General features: G+C 42.7%; 1 protein-coding gene across 3 annotated transcripts in view; it reads left to right on the plus strand.

Annotated features, from left to right (window-relative positions):
* Nucleotides 1–12,425, plus strand: part of ANKRD27 (ankyrin repeat domain 27) — a 1,511,294-nt gene that overhangs the window by 30,359 nt on the left and 1,468,510 nt on the right. For 2 of the 3 annotated variants that reach the window (XM_069635449.1, XM_069635447.1), the window contains exon 2: nt 9,520–9,654. The exons of the other annotated variant lie outside the window; for it this stretch is intronic. In XM_069635449.1, the coding sequence (XP_069491550.1) occupies nt 9,553–9,654 (102 nt within the window). In that variant the 5' untranslated portion in view covers nt 9,520–9,552. The remainder of the gene's footprint in view (nt 1–9,519; nt 9,655–12,425) is intronic. 3 annotated transcript variants of the gene reach the window in all.

A 12,425-nucleotide genomic window follows, 5' to 3' on the forward strand; every position in this document is an offset into this window, starting at 1 on the left:
AATGGTGAGACTTAATCGCCTCACCCTCAGCCCAGCTGGTTACCGTACCTGCATCCGATCCATAAGGATGGTGCTTATCTGTCAATGGGTTGGCAAATCTGGTAAAAATCAAAAACACAATATTAACGGTATATACAAATCCCTAGCCACAAATTTCCACAAAAAACTGATTTACATAAAAAAACTGAAAATTAATCTTGCAATCTGTACACTGTTAGGCAGAAACAACCTGTGCAGTTCCCTTAGGGACCACTGCAAAAGATTTAAGACTACAGGTGTTTGGCAGTAAACCCACTTGGTAGCAGTCTGTACCACACAGATTCACTTGGTAGTTGTGGCTGAGCAGTCAGACTTCCCTCAAGAAGAGTTAGGCAGTATATAGAGTATACATAATAGGTACAGAGATACAGTAGCACAATCAAACACTGACCAGAGCTTTGGTGTAAAAGTATATTATTATTTATTTAAAGACACACTTGTATTTTACACTAGCAACAAAGAGGTAAGTAAATTCAGCACACAGTCACTATTATATATATACAACCCTAATTACTTATTAGACAAGTCTTAATGAGAAACACCACTTATTTTCAGACAGAGGTGAGCGCTTAACATAAGATGGCACTCTAATAAGTTATTAAAAAGGGAGGGAAAATGGCAGCGTTATGGAAGCACACACATTTCAATACTTTTAAAAGAACCACAGTAAGGCAGGATATGCAGAGTTCTACTGGAGAGCAAGGAAGTCAATTGCAAGGCCCACTCTTGGAGAGAGCAAGCAGAAGGGTTCCAGGTTCACACAGTGGGGTTATGCCCAAAGAGTCTTGTAGATAGTTTGCACAAAAAGGATGAAATTAAAGTCAGGAAAAGTTAGCTAGGTTGTCCCAGGCCAGCCCAGGTTAGAAAGTCGAGGCTTTACTGTCACCCCGAACGATCTGTCGCAAGGGAAGCTAGGCGGGACACAGTACCTTAAGTGTGAAGGAAGCTCCAGCGGGGGCAGTTGTTCCTGGCAGCGGGTGCAAGTCGGTGTTTTGTCCAGAAGAAGAGGAGGTCTCGCCGTGGAGGAAAGATGAAGGTCGTTGCACTGCCAGGGAAGAAACCAGCCGCGGAGTTCTTTCGGTTAAAAGGTACTACCCTTCTCTTCGCGGTAGTGGTAAGCCGTGGTATTCCGGTTGCCGGGGTGCTTGGCACGGGCAAGGCAGCCACGAAATGCTCCAGGAAGGTGAAAAGAAGGCAAAACTGGTTATCCCCACCAGTCAAAGGAAGAAGACTCTCCGGACTGGAGATCTCCTCTGTCGTCGGGAAAAGTGGTGAGACGGTTCAGTAGGGCTCCACCGGTGGTGTCGTCGTTGCAGGTCGGCTCAGCTTCTCCCTCTTCGGATTCTTAGATCCTGTGGCAACTTCTGAAGTTCCAGTACCCAAAGCCCTGCTTTTATGCAGCAAACCCCCATTCATTCAGCCTAGCTGTCAATCAAACATTCTAACTGGTGAGCCGGCCGGCTCACCACTTGGGCCAATCGCACAAGAGTGCGACTCGAGTTGCCCAGGCAACTCAGTCCAGGGTGCCTAAACCCTCTCCCACACCCCCTGTGGTACCCAGACAGAGTGGCACCACTTTTGGAGGCTTCTGTGGAGAAGCCCGCCATAAAGTGGAACAAAAGGCTCGACTTGGGTTGGAGTCACAGAAGAGAACACAAACGCCATTTTAGAATCGAGTTCTGTTAAAAAATACCAACCGGTGAATTAATATTAAATAAATAAACCGGCGGTATGTTTGAGGCTATAGGAATTAAATAATTAAAGTTGGTAGCCTCGAACAATGGGAAAATCCCATAGAGATATATTCGCGGTCGAATATAAAAAGTAGTATCCACTGCCACCAGCCAAAACTCGATCAGGGGGGACGGAGACGTGCCCCCTCGAACAACAGACCCCGGGGCAATCTAATTGCCCCGACCAGTAGGTCCACAATATGATGGTTTGTACTGGTTTCTGTTCATAATTTGGGACTAGTAAAGCCAATGGTAACTTTACATGCCCTGGGAGACAGTAGTCAGTCCCAGGGTATGGAGTCTATGTTGGGGGGTCGCTACCCACATCAAAAACACATGAGACCCTATGGACTAAAAGACCCCATAGCCCATAAAACACATGGCAAGATAAAGGAACACCTCAAATCATGTCTAAGAGTGGGAGTAAAAGAGTCTCACTCTTAGCAGGAGAAAAAAATAAACCCCAAAAATCCAGCAAAGCTGCTGGGGGACTCACTAGGTTTGGGAAATTAGCCTTTACAGAGAATTCTCCCTAACATACACTAACCCAGGGAAGGAAAAGGGTAGGTAACTAAGTTGGGGTAGGTATAGGCACGCCAAAAAAGGTGATCTCAGCAGTGCCTCCAGATATGTAGCGGGCAATAGTCTGATGCACTTATTGGGAGACGGGTGTAGGCAGGGACAACAATATGCTTTTATATCACTTACATTAACACTTGACCTACCTCATAACTGTCTCCAACCCCTGGTTACCTGAGCTTAAGATCACCTTGGTGGACCTCACTTGGATGGGCGGGAGGTCCCAAAACGCCTAAACCCCAAAACCCCTAAAAAAAGAAAACACTGTGTTAAAATAACTTGGCATACAAAAGGAAAGGTGGACAACGAAATGCTTCTTGTTTGGTCTCTTCAGTTGTTCTTTTTCTCTTGTTTTAGAAGTTTTTTTTTTAATAAAAAGGGGGAATCATGAGACGCTATTTACAGCAAAGACCTAAGCAGCTGTGTAACTATAAGCATTTCAAAAATAATCCTTTTAATAATTATCATTTTTCTAAACCACATTTTATTGGATTTTCAGCACTTGAACCAAACAAAGATTTGCATTGTTAACTCCTAACTAGTCCCCTCCTCCTGCCCCCTTCCCCAGCATTGTGATTCTCCCCCAAATCATACCATATCCTCAACAGACATGGCATATACTCTGAAGTCAGTTAAGGAGTTTCTATCAAATTTAGGGCTCTCCTCCTCCTCGGGCAAGATAGGCCATTGTAATCCTTTTCCATATAATTTAGAAATGGGCCCCAGAGGCATTTGAATGTAGGTTCTGCATCTCTTATGTTCACTGTGAGCTTCTCCATTGCCAGAATGTGCCAGGCTTTGTTCAACCAGACATCTTCTGACAGTGGCATAGTTTGCCTCTTTTAGAACAGTTAGTTTTGCTTTCAGACAGAAGGAGATGAGCAGCTAATCTCCCCTGACCCACTTAAGATGCCTTCCTTTCCTCGTCGCCTCCCCCAACATCTTTTACATCTGCTCTAGTTGGCAGTCAACATTCATCTTTTTGAACTTTGATCTTATTTCCAACCAGAATGATTGAATGACTGGCCATACCCACAATATATGTAATAATGTTCCTTTGTTTTTCTTGCATCTCCAACACAAATCTGTTGGTGCCTTCCCCGCGGCCCTAATTCTCTGCGATGTTAGATAACACCAAATCATAATCTTGCCTGGCTCTCTGCTAGCTCAGTGCAAAAGTAAGTGTTATTCCTTCCCAATCCTTTTTCACTTATTTCTCCCCCCCCATCTCCTCTACCACCCTTTAAAGTATGTAAACCCACCCCTGACATCTTACTTATATTGTCATACAATTTAGATACAATGCCTTTTGCTGTACGGTTTTTGAAATATCTGCTCCCATGGCATAAGGGTTCTTGGTGCCGTTTTTAATTTTTATTTGGGGGTGCAGCACTCGGTGTCTTGCCTGCGCCTAGCAGAACCTGTCTTCCCTCCCCCAATTTTTAACTTTGTTTCAATGCCTCAAAGGATCTGATCTCCCCATTTTGAAAAGGTTTCCTATTGTACAAAGCGCATTACTTGTCCATTTGGCAAAGGTTGGATTCTCCAATGCGAGTGTAAACTCTTCACTATGTGTTGTCTGTGAGTGTAAACTCTTCACTATGTGTTGTCGGGGGGTGTACGGAGAGGGGAAAGTGATTCAGCCTGGAAGTTTACTGACACTATCCCATGCTTCTAGAGTTGCGTTGGTGAGTGGATTGGAGTAGAGAGTTTTCCCTCTAGCTGCTTTAGGAAGCCAAGGTCGCATCCAGATATGGCTACCTGCCACTGTCTCCTCCACGAACACCCACGTTTTATCTGTGCTTGTGTAGACCCACACCACCACTGGTCTTAACTTGGCTGCCAGCATTATTACAAGTGTCTTGGAAATGCCAGTCGCCCTCTATTCCTGGCTGCATACATTATATTCTTGTTCACTCTTGAGGCCCTTTCAACCCAAACAAACTCGGAGTCTACTTTCCCTTTCTTTGAGTTTCTCCTTGGCATTTGACAGGGTCGTCAGGAACAGGTGTATAGAAGGCGTGGCAGGATGTTCATCTTACCCAGTGCATTCCTCCTGATCCACGTGATCCTAAGATACCCCCATGTAATAAGAGCCTCCTCAATTTTTGCCCAGAGTGCTGGGTAGTTGGCATCCTATAATCTGTGCAAATGGGCTGTGATCTTAAACTCTAAGGACGTTAATCCTTTCTCTGTCCACGCAAAGTGGAAATTGGCCTTTAATATCTCACAAACTCGACAAATTAGATGTTGATTTTCAGAATTTCTGATTTGGTTTTGTTCATTTTAAATCCTGACGCAACCCAGAAGGTTTGATGCTCCCTTCAGGTGGGTTAAGGAGGTGTAGGGATTGGTCAGGCTAACTATGATGTCGTCAGCGAAAAGGCTGACCTTATGGTCTGACTGTACACATTGTATCCCCCTAATGTAATGGCTGCCAGAGGCTCCACCGCCAAAGCAAAAAGAAAGGGTGAGAGTGAGCACACCTGGCGCGTGTCCCTATAAGAGTGTTTTAAATATAAAATAAAAGGTATAGTAAAATATATACAAAACCTCAATGTAAAGTGCACTCTTGAAAAAAAATGTTTTTTTTTTAAATGGGTAATTGATCAGAACTGTCTCAAAGCCTTTGTTGTTGCAGTTCTTGGTGTTCTTTATTCCGAGTGGTGCTTGGGAGGCAGATCGGCAACAGCAACACTGGGAGAGGGCCCCAAAAGTCCTTTTTGGCTGGACTGCTTCTGCCAGGTGCAGCCCAGAAATCGCCTGCAGTGTGGAAGTTTCTGACAGGGCTGTGAATGCCAGATGTAGCCCGGCATTGATTGCAGCAGTGGGAAGCCCCACAAGCTTCACTCAACCCGGCCTGTGTCTGCCAGCAGCGGCTCTGGGAGTCTTCTGGGCTGTCTGTCCGGGGCAGACCCTTCTTATCTTTATGTGCAGCTGTGAGGCAGTGATATTGGGCGCATCTCACTGAGGGGAGTGGTTGTAATTATGAAGCCTGGGGGTCCGTGGCGATGCCAGGAGGAGCTCTGGGGAGGCGGCAGTGATCTCAGGTGCTCCCCTCCATGTCAGGGGTATGCCACTGTGAGAGCCCGGGCAGCAGCGGTGTCAAGGCGAAGAATGGAGCACCGTTCAACCCTCAACAGTGAGGGTCAAAACTGTTATACCGGCACTCCGCTCATGCGGAGCAATGAGTATAAAAAATACTTTAATCTGAGTAAAGGATTCCTCGCGCAGCCACACGTGGGATTCCTTAAATATAATCTTTTTTTTCTTTTCCCTCAAATATTAATTTGTTCCCCGCATGGGGGGGTTGCACATGTGGACTTTTTCAACTTGCTGAGATATGTTTAGCTCCTGCTTCCATCCTAAGATAACATTGAAAGCTTAAAACCAACTGTTACTAGGAACTACTTTTGGCTTTCCATGTCAACTTACAAACATGCATATGTGACATGAACTTTGAATGTTTGGGAATGTGAATAAAGAAGAATTAGGACACACTTAGTATATTTATATATAATTCATCCTACATAACGGGCATACCATTAAAATGTGTGTCTCATGAGTAAGTTAAATTTGCAGTGTGCTGTGTACTTGCTCCTGGTTCCCTAGCAGTCGCACCTGCCTACTGGGTAATATCTGACAACCAGGAGCTGGCTTTAGCTCTTGCTCATCGATTCTTAATTTCAAACTCTGCATGTTAGCATTTTACTCAATTTTGAGAGGCGATGAGGCTTGCCTTTTGGTTCTCTTGCATCTGCTTTCCCTCCAATGGCGATGCCATGATTTTTGCTTTTCTCAAGGATTAGATGTTCCTAGCGGTACCACCCAGTGTTGCACAGGCCTGTAGCTGACCTGCACATGGGGGTCTGCTTAAGCCTTGTGTAGGTATTATTGTGTCATAACTTCCAGTTTTTGAAAAAGCGCAAAATCGGCAATCTCACGAAATCGCCTATACTGATAGCTCAGGGACCGGACCCTGCTCCACCCGTATGCAGGGCAAATGGGTGGGGTTGGTCAAATTTCACTATCGCCAGTACACCCCAGACTGGTATGCCGACCTTGGGCCAAAATATCAGCCCTCCAACCGTTATGGGGTTGGAGCCAACCCCGTGCATACACACTTTCACAAATATATATGTAGAGATTTTGGCTCGCCCGTTTAAAGCAGTGTCCACAGATCTTAATGGTCACCTGCACCCAAGTAGGATTGATGGACCAACTGTATTATTGCAGTCTAGAGAACTGGTATGATAGGAATTGCGAGGAGGCAGGGGTAGTGAACACTGGCATACTGCTGGTATCGCCAATTGAGATGGTGAGTCAACATCTTGAAGGTCCTCCTATCCGTGCTTCCTTGTTTGTTGAGGTTGTGCTAATATTTGCCATCTACATATATTACACCAGTTCACAAGGTAGTATGGTTGATGATGCCCTAGGAGCGAGGCATAATATCAGCAGGTAGCTTTAGGGGTGTGGGTGATAATGTCAGTCACCTTTCCCACTGAGACCCCCTTTAATTAACCTACCAGGATGCCCAAGTCTCACTATTTCTGTGGCAGCTCGGGTCCACTGACGGTGATGCAGGGGAGTGGTGGCACTTTTGTATGTACTAAATCCCTCGGAGCATTGATAGTGTCCCACAGGATGATCAACAAATGCCTCCTGTGTTGCTCTGTTGGAACCCCGAGTGGTCCCTGCAAATTGCAGTCCGCAGTTAGGCACGCTTAGTCTCTATTTGGGGCTAGACAACTAAACCAGCCTCACCTTTAAAAGGCTTGCAACGTACACCCAATAGTCAGTAGAGTGCATCTTTTCGGCTGCCACTAGTGATTGCACCTCGCCTCCACAGCTATGGGATACTCAAGATGACAGGCAATACCTTCGAAAATAGGTACATATGCCGTAGCGCTACACCTCCATGATCCCAAGGTTCATGGTAGCAAGGTACAGGCACCTATACCTTCAGAAATGATGTATAGGCATTGTTAGTCTGTTAACAGGCAGCCAACTTGCTGAGCACCCTCTAGTACTCCCATTTGAGCTTCAATTTGTGAAGAGAGTCTGTCAATTACTAACTTTTATTTTATTTTTTTGTAGAATTAAGTGAATTTTTTTTGCCTGCAGGTTATTTATCAGTTCTGCAGGGCCTTGTAGGCTAATTAAATAAAAGGAAATTGAAAGGTCCCAATGTTGAACACAGAAACAGTTCCTTAAATTATTCATGACTTCATTGTGAACAATATTTGGATAACCATATGTATTGCAGATATGCGCTCATTTTATATTGGATTTCGCATTGGTTCTCCCCCACTAGATGTTGTGTTGGGAGATGGAGGACTTGGAACCTTCAGAAAGTCTTTGATTGCAGTAGTGCTTTTAAACCCACCACTCACTTTCTGTTCCTCTACCCCTTACATAGCACGTCTGGTTGAAGCCTCTGCTTAGGTTGGGTTTTGGTACTCAATACAGCTAGCTCAGTGGTGGTGGCCCAGTATCTTTGAGTGCGCAGAAAGGCAGAAGACGTAGGGCAGGGGCATGGGGGAAATGTATCCAATTAAAGGGCCAAGGGGCAGACATGGTGAGGGAGGTGTAAAGGTTGCAGTGGTTTTTAACTAAAGATGTATTTTAAACTGTTAGATTTATATGGATGTTTTATGAATTTGTTGTTGTAATGCATAATAACATTTTTGTGGATCAATGCATGAAATTATAATGATTACATTTTTCTTTACTAAGACAAGTTTGATAGTATTTTGACCGTGCTACATGTTTTAACCTTCAAGAAAAGGGTTATTTCATTCATGTACTCGCTTGAGTATGGCCTGGCCATGCAGGCTCCATCACAGTATTTTGCCAACGCCCATTGTTTCCTGATAATGTTAGTTTCTGTAGTTTGACAATTGGCAAAGGTATGTGAGGATGATGTACCAGCGTGAAATATGTTGTGATGGTTTCCCTGCTCTGGATATTGTTTAACACTCATTAAGAAAGACCATAATGCTTTATTATTAGAATATTTATTGAACTGGGTTTTTATTTAGTCATTTACCATGTGTACTTTATGGAGATAAATTAATTTATCAGGCTACCAAATGAACCCTATCTATGGAAAATGGCTTCCCCTTTACAGTCTCCACTAATTTTAAATATTCGTATCAAGAGACCCCCCCACACACTACCCTATCCTACATTCATTCACTTTTAGCTAGCTCTCCGTCTACACCCCCCACATGCTCTCTCACTCTTTTCCTGTTGCTCTCATAACCATGCTACATTATTATTTACTTTCAACACTCTTCCGGTCCCTCCCCTCTCCCCTCACATAAGCATGACATATGCTCGTAGAAACAGTTGGTCATTCTGGAATTAACCAGTTTTTGCTGATCAGTATATAGAATTGGTTTAGCGGATTGTGAATTCAGTGCTTAACGCATGATATTTATTTTTTCCTCCAGATTCTTTGTACAATATGCCTGCACATGTTAGTTAAATATATTTTTTAATTTAGTCGAAATGGAAAAATAACTGACTTTTAACTCTGATACTACATACAGATCTATTAAGCTGCAAATATTATGCGAGTGATAATGGATTTTAAGTAGAACTGGTATGGTAAATAAAGCGTTGGTTGCAGATTGGGGGACAATTTAATCAATGAGTTAGATGTGGCTTTCATATTGTACATCGGTTTTAAGATAAGTGGACAAACTGAACACACGCTTGCTCTCTCCACTCTTCTGAAGAGGCACGTACTGTGTTTCTGACGCCGTTGGTTGTTTTAGACACACAAGTTATTTTCGTGTTCATTTTTTAAGAGCTTTCTAAAATGCATGCATTCGTTGTCACATGCGCTTCCCAGCCCCAGGACCACAGAAGAAGTATTGTATTTTTAAACGCATCACAATTTCTGTTGATGGAAGACACGGTCACGAACTGGGCCCATTTCGGTTCTTCATACACTTTAATACGTATTTGTATGTTCTAGTGAAGTGACCAAATCATGAGACTCGTATTGTTTTCGCTTATTCACCCCCAAAGCTTTCTGAAATGTACTTCAGACATCTGATGGTCAAATTAAATTCAATCCCACCGTGGGATCACTGTAACTGTGATGTGTGTTGATTGTGTATATCATTGGTTTGATTAATCTTTGTGACTTTGGCAGCACGCTTTCAACTTTGGAGTGACGGAAGTCCATATGGCTGTGTACGATGAGGACATCTTGAAAAACCCTTTTTACCTGGCCCTTCAGAAAAGACGCCCAGATTTATGCAGTAAAGTAGCAGAGGTTCATGGCATTGTAAGTTGATCCTGATGAATGCTCTACCATGCTGAGCGTTAAAGAATAGATTGTATGTTGTAGATACAGCGGGGTTACTTGTTACCAACGCATGGGCATACGAGTTACAATGTTGGTAGCTGTCAGAGTCAGTACTTTGGAAAGTTAGCATATTAGCAAGTCTTTGTTGAAATAATTGATGTATAAGAGCACTTTGCATTATATTGCACTCATGATGTGGTTAGTTCCAACACTGCAATTTCTTCATTACAACTATCTGTTCTATGCAAGCCTACCCTTGAGCACTGTTTTCCCATTTTGTATTGATGTATTCATGCATTTGTAAAAAGGTATACAGTTCACTTGATTAACAAAAAAGCAGGCTATTAAAGTGCCGTATTTTCAAGTTGTATTGAAGAGGGTAACACAATATTTTTACAATGTATGCCTTTTCCTTGTAAGGTGTCATGAACACGAAAAGATAGATGGTCCAAAAGTGCTTTAGAAGCAACTGTAATGAGTCCCTGAAACTTCATGATGGCAAAAAGTATTTCATCTGTGCTCCATTCTTTTTTATGGGCATGGGACATGAACACAGTATGTGCTTGTCTGTGTATTACTACTTCTATATGCTTAAAGTGGAGAAGCCTAGCTTAGAACCCAGATATCCTGAAATCAGAGGTAGCATTTTAACCACGAAGCTGCATATCTGTAATTGTATGGCAGGCAAAAAACTCATATTGATGACAGTGCAGCCTTATTTTAAAAAATCCCACTTGGGGTGATCAAAGTAAAACAAAAAGTAGTGATGGCTTCAAGGTATTTAATTTTAACCCCCGGCATTCCTCTGTGCAACCCTTCAGAACAGAAAGGCTTAGTGCTAAAATGTGTCCTCTTGCAGGAATTCTTTGTTTTTCAGTTACTACCTCTTATGAATAAAACAATTTTTTAGGAAGCCAGATAATATCATGAAGGCATTCTTGTTGGAGGAAGGAAAAACTCCAAGGCTATTGTTTGACGTTTTTAACAGTGAATCATAGAGCAGTTCTGTTTGTATGCCCCAGATCCTGAAAAATATTGTGTTGGAAAAAGGTTTGCTGCTGGTTCCAGTCACATGATGGAGACTGGTTTGGGTGGATATGCAGACCTATGCTGTTAGCCCTTCGGCTGATATAACTTGCACTACTTGGGTCAACTGTCCCTAGAGGGGAAAAAGTTGTCCCCTATTCAGCGTACTACAAATTGTGCCTACCTGGCAGGTGTAAAACAAACCGACCTTTCTCTTATATAACATCACATTCCTATAATACAATCCTACTCTAAAGAAAAATAAAGCTGTTCTGAAGAATTTTAGTGTTTGCAAAAATATAAAAATTCGAGGGAACAATGTTCGGGAATGTGCTAATCCCCTTAGGGCATTGAGAAAAATGTGGAATTGGACAAAGGGCAATCACAAGGTATAACTAATTGAAGGAGCTAGTGAGGAGTATGGTTAGGGTGACACCAATGATTTGCAAACGGAACTAGAGTTACAAAAATACTAGTCAAAAGTGTCAAAGGCATTATTGAGAACGAGTTTATATCTCAGTAAGGGGGATTTAAGTTTAAGAAATTGCTGAAAACATTACATTGACTCTCCTGGTCTCCCGCTCAAGCATATGACTTGGGACTCTCGTGTGTACATCTGCTGGGGTTGACCAAGAACGAGATAAATTTTCAGTGAGAAAAGGACTACAGCCTACAAAAATCAGTGTTTTCAACTTCTTAGGCAGTGATACAAATAAAGGCATATGAAACGTGATGTATAGAGCAATAATAATTGCCAAAAACAGATTGCCTATAAGTGGATTCTTGGATATTTGACCTGCAGGCATAGTCGAGAGAAGGCAAAAAAAAGTAATTTTGGAAAATATTCATACAGATGAGAGGTTATCCAGCATGTGTTCGCCATTTAACAAATGGACTTAGTGGTCTGCCCTATGTGATGTTATTGTTGGATGTCTTTAGCGTTATTGTTGCTTTTATTATCTTATTATTATTGCATAGTTATTTTAACATTGTGTTATTTTGATAATATTCATGTTCTCACCATCAATAATAAGCTTATTTTGACATATTTGTCCTAAAAGCAAGTTGAGATATATATATATATATATCAAATTATAACAATTCATACAGTAACAACACCTGTAAACCAGAATAAATATTCCTGTAAATCATAACAAATTATAAAATTATTCAAGAATAAAAATATCATGACCACATGATCCATCATTGTCAACATTATCTAATATCTAGCTCAGACTGAAGTACTTGGCAACTTCTGTCTTCCCCAGTGTCGGAAGCGGCTGACTCGTGTGAATGTGGCTTCACACTGGGACCTAGCGTTTGAGGGTCCTTTGCTCTTGTTTGATTAAAGCAGGGAAGCACAGGATCAGCGTCCAACGCCATGAGATGGCACTCCCCTGAGGTTTGTGGCGTATGGACAGTGCAAGCATTGATGAGGAAGGCCACGCAGGTATTCCAGAAGTCCTCGGCAGAAGACAAGAGTTTGCAGGGGTCCAGCAGGTTGAAGGGCAAACTGGAGGAAGTGCAGCAACCAGGATGGTATCACCTAGCGGAGGCACAGGCAAGGCACACAGAACAGAAGGCAGGAAGAAGGGAGGCAGAGAAAACCAGAAGGAAGGGGAGAGGGAAGGAATATGATAGGGAGAAAGAGCTCACTAAGAGCACAGATGGGCAAAAGAACAAGCAGAGCTAATTCCGAGCAGAGGAACGGTCCGAGAACAAAC

Source organism: Ambystoma mexicanum, chromosome 1q (genome assembly GCF_040938575.1).
Source record: "Ambystoma mexicanum isolate Mex_15411 chromosome 1q, UKY_AmexF1_1, whole genome shotgun sequence".
Taxonomy (NCBI): domain Eukaryota; kingdom Metazoa; phylum Chordata; class Amphibia; order Caudata; family Ambystomatidae; genus Ambystoma; species Ambystoma mexicanum.